Source organism: Gorilla gorilla, chromosome 6, assembly GCF_029281585.2.
Source record: "Gorilla gorilla gorilla isolate KB3781 chromosome 6, NHGRI_mGorGor1-v2.1_pri, whole genome shotgun sequence".
In the NCBI taxonomy this organism is placed as follows: domain Eukaryota; kingdom Metazoa; phylum Chordata; class Mammalia; order Primates; family Hominidae; genus Gorilla; species Gorilla gorilla.
The window spans coordinates 42,364,302-42,377,613 of NC_073230.2; the positions used below are offsets into that span (position 1 = coordinate 42,364,302).

Consider the following 13,312-nt stretch of genomic DNA (forward strand, 5'->3'; position numbering starts at 1 on the left):
ATTTGTTGAGTACTTACAAGGTTAATATGCTTAGTACATTCCATTAACTCTAATCCTACAACCATTTATTACCCCAATTTACAGCCAAGGAAAGGAATCACAGAGCTGCTAAGTGGCAGCCAGGACTATATTCTGACTGACTTCAGAGCCAATATACTTTTTACTACATCATGCTGTCTCTATCCCACTTTACTTCCTGGGTCTTTGAGCAAAGAGAATATTGGCATTCATGTCTTTGATAGTTAAAATTTATGTCCTACTCTTCTCCTTTTTACACTGGCTTTGGTAGCTATGCAAAATAAAATGTCAACATTGCCACTCCTCTTCCAAAAAAGAGCTCTGATCCTATTTGAACTGAAAACCCCATGAAGCTCAATGGTTTCTTATAATTATTTCTATAGGTGAGTTATTACTCTTGAAGGGACAGCTTTGTTTCTGTGAGAAGTTCCACCTTCCTCTTTCAGAGTTGCATAATACAGCTGAAACTTTGTAGCTTCTTCCTGAGCTCTTCAAAAATAATTTCACCTCAAATGAAGAAAAATTTTGGCATTGTAAACCAGAACGTTTTTCTTTCCCCCTTAGCCCTCAACTCAAATGTTACAGGTATAAACATATACCTATATATGTTACAGTAAATTGTTTCTAAATGAGAACAAGGATTCTCTCAGGAGTATGTGCAATAATTTATCATTATGTTGGCAGAGACTTGGAGGTGAGGGAATACAAGGGTGTGTATATTCAAATTATAAAATAAAATATAGGGCCAGGCGCAGTGGCTCATGCCTATAATCCCAGCACTTTGGGAGGCTGAGGCAGGCAGATCACGAGGTCATGAGTTCAAGACCAGCCTGGCCAATATGGTGAAACCCCGTCTCTACTAAAAATACAAAAATTAGCTGGGCATGGTGGTGGTCGCCTGTAGTCTTAGCTATTCAGGAGGCTGACGCAGACGAATCGCCTGAACCCAGGAGGCGGAGGTTGCAGTGAGCCGAGATCGTGCCACTGCACTCCTCCAGCCTGGGTGACAGAGCGAGGCTCTGTCTCAAAAAAAAAAAAAAGAAAAAAGAAAAACTAAAAAAAAGAAAATATAGATACATACACATTCGACAATCCTTCTCCCCCCAAAATCCCACAAAAGAATAAAAGTAGAGTTAAAACTACCTTCACTCCATCCTCTAATCCCACACTCTTAATAATTACAGGATTTATCTTTCCAGATCATTTCTATGCACAAACACATAAAAATCTCTAAATTTTAAACAGAAGTATAATTATCCTATACACACACACACTGGCAATTTTTAAAATTCAATAATGTATACTGGACCTATTTCCATAAAGATAGCCTAACATTCCACTCTATGATTGGATCATAGTAGATATTTTGGATGTTTCCATTTCTCACATAACACACAATACTACAAAAGGCATCTCTCCCCATCATCTCTGTATTTCTGTGAGCATCTCTGGAGAGTACACTTGCACTGGTGGAACCTGCAGGGCTAAAGGACAGGCCCACTATATGTTTTACTGTGTATTGCCAAACTTCCCTCCCATCTACTACCTCCCACTCTTGCAAGCATTGGATATACTATTAATTTTTAGAAATATGAGCAGTGAAAAGGTCTTCACTTTAACCTGAATGTCTTTACCATAGGATCAAGACTACCTTTTCATGTTCATTAGTCATATGTAAATACTCATTCAACTACTATCCTTTACTATCTTGCAGGCACTGTATATAAACTGTTGAACAAAAATGATCCCTCCCTTCAGGAGATACAGGTCACACATCAACATTTAAGTACAAAGCGTGACAAATGGTAAGAGAGTAAGACAAAGGGTGTGATGGTGGAAAATACCAAGTATGCTATAGGCCTCTCTAACTCTCAGGTTATAAACAAACCCTCTTGGTTAATTTTGGTTTTTTTTTTCCTATATATAATTCTCTGGTTCATCTGAAATTTATTTTCTGTAAAAAGTGAGGTATGAATCCAGTTTTATATTTCCCTGCTCATTTCCCAAAAGGCAGTCCACTGGTCCTAAAACCACTCACATAATAATTTACTTTCCCTGCTGAACTGAAGTACAAAACTGTGTCCTTTGAGTGTAGATTATGTGCAGGGCTACTGTCAGACTGTACTGGATAACATCCGAAGGATGAATAAGTGATGTGCTGTGTTCTGCACAGATAGGAAATAAGAAGAAATGCCAGGAAGGGAAATGACCACAATAAAAACATCAATTATCAAATATTAGGTACACAACATGTAAGTATACAATTAATACACTGTAAATATCTATTTAATAAATGAACAGAGGAGGTAATAAAATTCTTAATAGCATATTTACCTTATGTGTGTCTGTTGTTTAGCTAAGACACCCCACATATCACTAATAATCTGTAAATAGATTTTGAAACACTTTAGAAAAGCTGTGTTGGGAAAAATGATATTTTAAATAAAGTATCTTCTAAACTGTAAAATAACTTTTAATGAAAATATAAGTATAGAGATAACTCAGAAAATAATAATCACAACAACATAATCTTATATTTGTATAGTATCTGGTCAAAGCTAATATTCAACAACCCTGTTGGGTAGATTATATCATCCTCATTTTGCAAATGAGCAACAGGCTCATATGGGTTAAATGATCGCCCTGTAGGTAGACAACTACTAAGAAGCACTGCAGTCTTGAAACCAGATCTTCTGGCTTCAAATTCACATTCAGTGCTGCTTCCACCATGCCAACATTGTTGGCAACACCTCTTCTTAACAGTGCACTCAGAAAACTGGAGAGCTGGCTCAGAGGTTGATAATCACAGCTGGAAGCATTCAAAACACAGTCACTGTGCTTTCACATTCAGCAATAACGAGGAGGTCATCTAATCTAAAATCCTATCTCCAGTACAAATATTCTCTACAACACTGATGACAGGCTGTAATCCAGCCCTTAGAATCCACCAGCTGCTGCTTGAATCTATAACACTTTCCTTATCAGTCGAGATCAGTTCTGGTCAAAAGTCCTACCACCTGGAATTGGCCATGATTCTAAGGGGCCAGATTGTGTGTAACCTTATTTTCAAGGCACAGGCTTTTACCATATTTCAAAGTAATTATCCGCTTTCCATCTATATCTTTTCTTCTTTAAACGAAACAGCCCAGCTAATAGTTTTCATCATCTCTCACCACTCACGTTGCTGTCTTTTGCATATGTTCTGGATGGCCAATGCTTAGTATTTTTTGAGTACCCACTAGGTGCAAATCCACATAAACTATATAAAAGTGCAAAGCACACACAAAGCCTAGCACACAGCAGGAACTGACTATTAACTGATTAGAGATTAAAAGTGCTGTCGGAGTACACAGCTGAATACCAGACATAGCCCAACGATAGGGGAAGGTGCAGAGCCCGAGTCTCACTCTTCCCTTGCTTTTAAGTGGACATGATGTGAGGCTCCTAACAACATCTTTGATCTTTCAGTTCTGTATGTTAAAATGGAGATAACATTTGTCTACCCCATAGGGCTGTTGAATAACCAATTTAAATACTCATGTGAAAATGTTCTATACAAAGCAGAGTACAAATATATAATATGAACAATTGTTATAATACAGAATATTCTACAAATAAATGACATTGTGTTAACACAGAAATCACTGGCCACATATCAGGAAACTTTTAAGGTCTGTCATCTCTTTTTCAATCACAGATTAACTTCTGTTCATTCTCTTAAGACACATTTGGTTACAGAGTGCACAATTCTTAAAGAAAAAAAGAGAGGGAATATCACACTTGCTTTGACCTTATTTATATCTGGGCTTTGAATTTTATCATCAAAGCCAACTTGGGGACCTAAACATTTTATCTAGTTCATCAACACATTGCAAATACTCTGTTTTTTCTTTCTGATTAATAATAAACACAATCCAGGAGTTATTGCACACTGCACAAATCACTTAGGTATATTTTAAATATTTTAGGGAAATATTACATTAAAGGTAAAAGCCAGTAATAATTTACACAGGCAAGTTGTATCTGGGTCAGTATGGTCTCTGATCATGCCTTCCAAAATACATGACTATCGGAACTTGAGCCATCCTTTTCTGATGTCTGTTTTATGCTCGCAGATAGAATATTTTGAAGCTATACAAATGTCTATCAAAAGCTATCATTAAGAAAACATAGAATATGTTACAGTAAGCCCATACAAAACGTTGTATCAGATAAATGTGGCCAAGTATATGCGACTACTATGTAAAAACAAGGAAATATTCTATTATAATAAAGAGCTCTTAAGTGATAGACATACCTTTCTAACAATAGCAACAAACACTACAAGAACAACTGGAAGCAATAATGTCTTTGTGTATCTCAGTGGAGTCTGAAATTCAAAGAGATGTTTTGTTAGAAGGAAACATTTTAACCAAACAAAATTTCATTTCGAATAATGAAATAGGTAAATTTCTGAAAGTAGAGAAATATGAACATTCACCAATCTACTCACTGACTGCCATCATAAAAAGGAAGGTGCATTTCCATAGAAATGAACTTCCCCAAAATGCTGAGTTGAAACACTAAAAATACAGTACCCAAACACCTGTAAGTATGAAATGTCACTGAAGAGATTACTGCTCACTTTTTGCATGCTACTTATCTAACTAGAGAGACCAACTTAATATTCATCTAAGGTACGTAAAGCTCCTTAAATGGAATAAGCTTTTCCTGTATATTTTGTGGGGGATAAAAATATTATCCTTGAAACACACACACACACACTTTCTCACGCATAAACAAAATAATGATCTATGTTTGAGGGGAACAAAGACTTTTACATTTTCTTTAGTAGCAGAAAAAAAAATAGAAATAAGTTTAATAACAAAGCCCTACACATTGTGAGCCTGTGCACCTCTCAATTATCTCTCCACCCAAAAAACCACTGTTAAAATTTTGCTTTTATACTTTTTTTACTTTTATGTGTGTTAATTATGGGTTAATAAGACCATATCATTTTGTTTACTCTGTTATATATCTTAAGCATCTTTCCATGTCAGTATGATATCATATTAGGAAATACCATGTTAAATTTTCCCCTCTTCTCCACTGTATAGGTGTACCATAATTGGAACATATGTTCCCTGAACTGACACTACTCTATCTCTACAGCACAGTCCCTATGAATTAAGATACTTACAGTGATGAGGAATGGTATGCTGGAAACAGCTTTGTTATTTTCTTCAAATTAGCTGAAGTCATGCTATGCCTCAATAAATTATTTCTTTCATCACATAGCTTATGTTTAATACTCTCAGATTGTAGCAGTATGTATGATGTTCTCAATAACATTAAAGAACTTCATCACATCCTAATTCTCTAATATTTGAAGGAGTCTTGAACCCCTATGAACATGCATTTCAATGTCTTGCAAGATATGCTTCCTTTGTTTGTTTCAGCAGGTTTAACACTAAAACTCATATACCTTTGTCAGCCACTGTGTGTCAAAACCATTTGCTGGAACACAATAAATGAAGACTGACAGGACACTGGAGTAAACAGTACCTCTGCAGAACACACTCAACTCCGAATGGCTGGTAGATAAAAGTTTCCTGTGTGGTGCCCTGTCATCCACTGGTCTGGAACTCTGGACACTGGGCTAACACAGTGGGATCATGAGGGAAACTAACATGTCAATAGAGTATTGTTGGCCAGTTTCATATACACACACATACCACTCTGAAGGAGTGACACAGATAATATAATTAATCAGTACCACGTGGATGGTGTTAAAAATGCACATATATACATGCTTGTCGAACTAAACCAGCTCATAAAGTATTGCAAATTAATATTTTATGTATTTAAATATTTACTTATTTGAAATATCAAAGTACTTTCCTTTGTATTATCTCATTTTGTCTTCACAATATCTGTTTATGGCATGCTACTAGAAACTAGTAAACTATAACACGAGGAATGAGAGTTGTTTGTTCAAGAACATCAAGCAAAATTACAGGCTTCTGTCTCACAATCCACTAAACTACTCTCTGCTTTCCTTCTAAATCTCTGAATACAGTTTTAGAAAGAAAAATGCTGTTGGAATGAAAAGCTTGGACTTGATGTTTCAAACCAAATATCTATTTAAATAACCACAAAATGAGTGGAAATGTAAGAGTTTGAGAGCTTCACTAAATTAATGCCATCACTGAAAAATGGCAACTTGAAATGCCTCTGTGTTTACTCACCTAGAAAACCACTGCTAGTCTGAATGTGTATTTCTAAATTTTCAAAATGAGTAAAGGCCATATTTTTCAGGGAGCTGCACTAAAGCAAACAGAAAAATCTTCCTCTAAGCTACCAGATTTTCCTTTTCCTTCAAACTGAGATAACAGCACATAAAGAGTCTGATATAAGAGGAGCACTCCTTATGAAAAATGTATGGGCCAAAACCTTAGGAAACAGAACTAGAAATCACATCTTACCTCTTTTTCCATAAAGTCAAACTCCGCTGCACAGGTATACAATAAAGTATCAAAATCCTTATAACTGAAGAATTTTGATGTTAGTAAGTTGCCAATATGAGCCTGGTAAGAAATAAAGTTACCATTACATTAAGCCATACACTGCAATAATATATTTTAATTTCAATAGTATTTGAAAATAGTTTTCATTACATTATAGAGCCCACTGTTCCCACACCAAGCCTGCTTTTGTTAAAGAAGGAAATGCTATATCCTCCACCTTCACCGTTCCCTTCTTTTGTTGAATAGTGATAGCTCCAATGACACCCTACCTTCCACACTCATCGACATCCCAAAGGCTTTTTCCTTTGGGTTTTCCCAGCTTACTGTGCTAAACCTGGTGAAACAGGCTGCACAGCATCTCCCTTGCTGGAGCCTACCAGCAGCTCTGGGCTTGGGAACACACACAGACTTCTTTTAATCATAAAAGCACAAAGGACTATGGGGTAAAGAAAAAGAAATACGAATTCTGAAAAGGAGATTGAAAAGAGTACTTGAGTGAAGTAGAAATGGGCAGGTACTAGAATAAAAGGTACTTTTTGACTGATAATCACCTCTCATATAATTATTCATATGTTATCAAGGATTCTCACTCACACTGCCACATTTACCTCCCACAAAAAGCCATGTGAGGAAGGTGGAATTATTTTCACTTTATAAATAAGAAAACTAGGGCACAAAGACATAAAACATTTGCCAAATGTTCAAGTTCATTATAGTCTAAAAAAGCAACAACCAAAGAAAAGAGGAGAAATTATATCTAGGACAAACCATGACTAAAATTCTATATGATATCTACATGAAGCAGAAGGAACAGGGTAAGAGTAGGAACTAGATGGTGGCAGGTATGTGATGAAGCATTTCAAAATACTATGTCTTGTTGGGAGAAGAAATGTATGCTGATAAGCGTAAGAAATCAACAGGAAGAATATACAGCACCTAAAATAGGATAAGAAAACAAATCCCAAACAAAATGAAAGAAATAAATCCTAGTATTATGACAATTAGCATATATGTAAAGAGCATAAATTCACTAATTAAGGGACAGATGCTTAAATTGGACTTAAGGGAAAAAAATCTAATATTATGTTGTCACCAAAACAAATACTTAAAAGTATGCTGAAAGGTTGAAAATAGAAGAATGGAAGAAGATATACCAGGTAAGTTTAAAACAAAGAAATCTGTTAGCAATAATAATGTCTCACAAAACTGAATTTAAGCAAAAAATATATGAAAAGAGACAATATTATATGCTAGTAAAATTAACAAAAAAGCAAGATTATACATATTGCCAACATATCTGCAGTTAAAAATATAGATTCAAAGTACACAGAATAAGAACTGACAAAAACTAAAGGAAGAAATAGAAAAGTTGACAGTGTTCATTGAAAATGTTAAACACTGCCTCCTTGAATAAAAAAGCTGACAAAAGTTAACATAAAAGGTGAATACAATCAATTAGCTCACAAACAGAAAATATAAACTTCACAAAGAGAATACATATTATCCTTGAACACAAGTGAAATATTTTTGAATATTCACATACCATGTAACAATAAATTCCAAAAATATGTATATATTTGATTATAAATGCAATAAAACTAGAAAATACCTAGAAATTGCTTTAAGAATTCTTGATTAGAAGTTAAATATCATAAAACTTAACCTTTTAAAAAATCACAAACAGACAATCTATAAGATACACAAAAGAGTACTACATACTTACAAAGAAAATTTCAGCTTTAAAAGCATTGATCAGAAAATAAGAGAGGTAAAAACAACAGAGCTAAGTATTTCCCTTGGGCATCAGAAGACAGGAAACAAAAAGAAGTAAGAATAAGAATAAGGACAGGAATTGGTGACAAAGAGAAACACAATAAAACCAAAGAGGACTAAAAAAAGGTATAACTTTAAAAATATTAAAACAGACCTCTAGAGCAAATCTAATGAAGGAAATAAATGATGCAAACAAAAAGCAAAATGAAAAAGGGAGAAATAACTATGGACTCAACATAGTAAGAAGAATAGGCTACACAATTTGCTAATAAATTGTAAAACCTAGGTAAAATGGATACATTTCTGGAAAATCATAAAACACCAACACTGGCACAAAAAGAAATAGAAAACTTGAATAGAACAAAAAGCATTCAAATATCTGAAATAGAAATCAAGTATTTTCCCTCCCAAAAAGCCCTAGACTGAGATGGTTAACATTGATGAATTACTAAACTTTCAAAAAAAAAACTTTCCTAAGTTGCCAGAAAGTAGGAAACATAAAAAAAAAGACCACAAAAAAAAAAACCCACAACAGCTCTTAATAGGAGACCAATATTAATTCCAAATCCAAATAAGGAGAAGTCAACCAAAGAACAAAAAGATCACTTCCCAAATATGCATATACACAAAAAGTCCAATAAGAATTTTAACTGACTAAATTTAAAAAGCATTATCCATTTGATGACATATATAAAATGGGAAAAATTCCTCTAAGAACATAAAACTACCAAAGTTCACTCCAGATGAACTGGAGAGCTTCCTAATGAAATTGAATTTGTAGTAAAAAACCTACCCATAAAGAAAGCTCCAGGCCATGAGGGCTTCACTGTCAAATTCTACCAAACATTTAAGGAAGAGATAATACCAATTCTACATAAAAATCTTTCTGAAAACAGGAGACAGAACACTTGCAAATAATTTTAGGAGATGACATTACCCTGAAACCAAAACCAGACAAAATCATTACAAGAAAACTACAACAAATATTCCTCATGAGTAATAGATGAAAAACCTTAAAAATATTAGCCAACCAAATCCAACAATATAGAAAAGAAATACTACATTTGAGCAGGTGAGGTTTATCCCAGGATACAAACTAGATCAACACTCATATATCAAAAAAATGTGTCAACTTCCAAATACGGCAGAGTGAAGAAATTGGTAACTCCCATTCTCCAAAACCACTTTAAAATTGGACAAAATTATAAAAAAAAACACTCATATCAGGTTCTAGAGATTAACCAAAAGGAAACAACAATGTGGGAAGCATTCATTCATAAAAAACTGAGAAACTGTGGGTAAAAACAGTGGGAGTCTGTGGCATTTTTACCTAGGTTGCTCCCATCCACCTCAGCACCACCCCCATCTCCGCCATACTGTTAGTCCAACAGTTCTTTTGAAGGGGGTGGGACCAAGTGTGGCTACTCATAAAAAGAACCTGTACTACTGGAACAGGCTGACCTGATTTGGGGCAGACAGCTAAAAACCTATGCTCAGAGGCACTATCAGTAAAAGTAGAGAACACGGTAGGAAATAAAAGGCTGGGTAGCCTTGCCACTATCTTCCTTTAACCAATGTCAAAATTAAGAATTTATGAGCCAATGCCCTTGATCAACGTTACGTATTTCTAAAAATACTAAAGTTACAACTAAGTTATTTCTAATTTGCAAATAACATAGTTTATAGCATCTTTTTTGGCCCTGCATAATTTTAGGCTATGACAGAAAATGACAATAATAGCTTTAACCTGAATTAATACCTTAACTGGTTCATGTTCCCCCAGTGAGTAAAACAGATTCTATAAACGCAGGACTAGGGTTATTTCACTTGTCTTCCTGCTCACGCTCTGCATACTGGCTGACTCACCCACCTTTCAGCTCTCATCCTCAGAGTTGACTTCCAGGATCCTTCCCTGATGCTCCTCCTGTGTATTCCTGCAGCACTCTGTACGTCATTTTTTATCATAGCCTTTATTACACTGTATTATAACTGCTAGGAATTGTTCCTATTTTCCGAATTTTCCGCTAGACCATACCTTACTCAGTTTGGTATCTCTAGTATACTTTCCACTGTCAGGCACACAGGAGGTACTGAATGAACGAATGAATGAATACATTTTCAACTACAGTTTTATAGTTTTAAAAATCTTTCCACAGATTGTAGACCACCCATTTAATGGTCCATGTGTTTTCAATCTTTTAAGCAAAAATAACCCTTGTTCTTATGAAAACCTATATGAAAGAGATTAAGGTTAAACTGCCCTGGGTAAAAGAGAGGCTAGGAGATGGGGGAGTAGACAGCCCTCAGGGAAGATTCCTGGGAAGTCCTAGGACTTCACATAACCCAGTTTCAAAACCATAGCATTAATCTAGTACAGAAAGAAGAAAATCACCAATAAAAATACACTATAGGAAAAAAATAGTTTATTTTTTCCATGTTGGTTCTTGTGCTGCTTTTTTAAATTAAATCTTTGATAGCCTCCTGACTCAGGATGTGCTGATTAAAACACCAAAATAAAATAGGCAAAGCAATTATGGACAGAGAGAATCTTTAAAATTATAAGACAGACTTCTCCATTTTATCTTCCCTTCTACCCTAATACCAAAAATAAACAAAAATATTCTCTAAATAAGACTAACTTGGATTACATTATCTATAAAGGCTTATAAAAGCCTTTTACAAGTAATGACTTGAAAACTGGGGAGAAAAAAGAATGAGACTATAATACGATCTCCAATTAAGGCTCTAAAGATGGTGTCTTTACCAGTTACAAAGAAGCTAGAGAAAAATGGCTGTATAGAGCTTAAAATTCGATCTTTAATCTATTATCTACAGTTTTCCTGCGTTAAAATTTTAGTGACATAGAAGGACCAATAAAAAAAGAGATTGTTTTAAGAAACTAATTTTGGAGAACGAAAATCTATATACAATTACATTTACTTTCTATTATATTAAATAAAATAATAGGTGAACAGACTTCATCCTAGAATTTCATTTAATAGTGATACTTGAATAACTCAATTTATTCTTAGCCTATTCGATTCTTTTCAAGTCTTTCAAATTTAAGCAAAAAATGCACTTACGTCATCTGCAATACCAAAAATTTTAGATGTCAAGTATTTAAGTATGACAGTTCCAAATAACCAAAAACATCCTTGAATAACCTAAACAAAAGAAAACAAAAATAACTTTGATGCTTCATATTCCACAGACATAGGCTAGGAAGAAAAAAATAAATGCTTTAATCATACATGAAATACATATTACTATCTACAAGAGAAAATGCTAAAAAATGCATCTCAATTTAAAATCAAGCATGTTGCTCAAAAGCAAGGGGCAATAACTAAAAATAAAAATATAATCATACGATCTTATCAAAATTAATATATTTTATAGAAGATTTACACAACCACTGCAGTTAAATTCCCTTTAACAGTTTCTTACACATGCACTGTTTCTTAGATGAAACATGAGTAATAAATAAAACTGGAATTCTTTAACTGCATACCCAGGATTTACTTTAACTTGTTTCATAAAAAGGGCAATTTGGTACATTAAAATTGAGCCCTAATATACTATTAAACTGTTGGATCCCCTGAGTTACACAGATCATTTTCTTAAAAGTAAAACATAAAACCAATTATATATTTTAGAGAAGAAAAAACATAAGCATTAAAATACATTGATTCTTACCCATAAACTAAGTTCAGATACATTTATTTTCAGGAAATGTGGTTTCATTGCCAGAATACCCTGAGTAGAGAAAAATAACATAGTATACACAGTTAATACTTATAGACATAAATTCAAGTACCAAAAAATTCTTCTAAATAATAAGATTCTCAAGTATCTAAAATTTAGCACATGGTTGACTTTCCACATACCATCCACATGCTCATTTCTAGAGTCAGTGACTTCAAGGTATAGCCCTATTATCCAAAGTCAATTAGGTGAATGCGTGACTTTTTAAAGAATCACCATATGTAAATGTCTATGACTGATTTGACATATCTGATTTATCTCTGAGCCATGAGGTATATAACATTTTCAGAATTTTGGACAGTAGTCATACAGGCATAAGATTTTCCTTTAGCTAAAAATTACTGACTCTTAGGGTAAACAGCAAATGAAATGTTAATGGATCAACTAAATACTTCTCTGAAGTATTTTCAGGTGGTAATGCTTCCAAACTGTATTACCCTTGGGGAGCTAAAATTACTTCAAACATGGCAAAAATATGATTAGAGATCAAAACATAAATACTTCAAACCAAATTAAATCTTTTTGGAAGTTTCTAAATACCTGAGAATACAAAATGTGATACAATTCAGGTTTCAAAGTGATTAATTATAAATATATGCAAATGTGTGTTTATAGTTAAATATGCACAAACATGCTGTATTCCCTGTTATCATTTATTTTTATACACCAAAATATATGGAATATACATAAATACGCTTAATTCGTACCTAAGGCGCACCTCAGTGTGAAGCATCTAGCAGCATACCTGACATATAGAACTGAAAAGAAATTTCCTACAAAATGTACTTAAATTAGATTTTATTTATATGTAATATTCGATTCAATGGTTTCCCTGTCCATAGTACCAAGATTCATATACTTTATCCTGGGTGATAGCAGTACATGAGAAAATACATATGTAAAATATACAACTGAGTACTTTGTCACCTTTCCTAATAATAAACAGAGAACACAGAACTGAAGAACTATACTTATTAATCCCAAAGTTATGATTTTTCTTGTTGTTGTTGTTGAAAATATAGCATCATGCTAATTGCTAATTTCTGTAGCTAAGTATACTCAAGGCACAACCTGAAAAGGGTGGCGGCCCACACTGGGAAGAGGCATATTTTTGAGAAATGGGTATTTTTTTTTTTTTTTTGAAATGGAGTCTCGCTCTGTTGCCCATGCTGGAGTGTAGTGGCGCGATCTCAGCTCACTGCAAGCTCCGCCTCCTGGGTTCACGCCATTCTGCCTCAGCCTCCTGAGTAGCT

At 34.2% G+C, this 13,312-nt stretch overlaps 1 protein-coding gene across 4 annotated transcripts in view; it reads right to left on the reverse strand.

Moving 5' to 3' along the window:
* The window catches only part of DPY19L1 (dpy-19 like C-mannosyltransferase 1), a 115,952-nt gene that overhangs the window by 21,871 nt on the left and 80,769 nt on the right, over positions 1-13,312 (reverse strand). For all 4 annotated transcript variants that reach the window (XR_010134637.1, XM_055347547.2, XM_055347548.2 and 1 more), the window contains 5 exons: positions 11,991-12,050; positions 11,381-11,461; positions 6,483-6,584; positions 4,316-4,387; positions 2,353-2,402 (listed from right to left, as the gene is read on the reverse strand). Coding sequence is in view for 3 of the 4 variants with exons in the window: in XM_055347547.2 (XP_055203522.1) it covers positions 2,353-2,402; positions 4,316-4,387; positions 6,483-6,584; positions 11,381-11,461; positions 11,991-12,050 (365 nt within the window). In the remaining variant the exon portion in view is untranslated. The remainder of the gene's footprint in view (positions 1-2,352; positions 2,403-4,315; positions 4,388-6,482; positions 6,585-11,380; positions 11,462-11,990; positions 12,051-13,312) is intronic.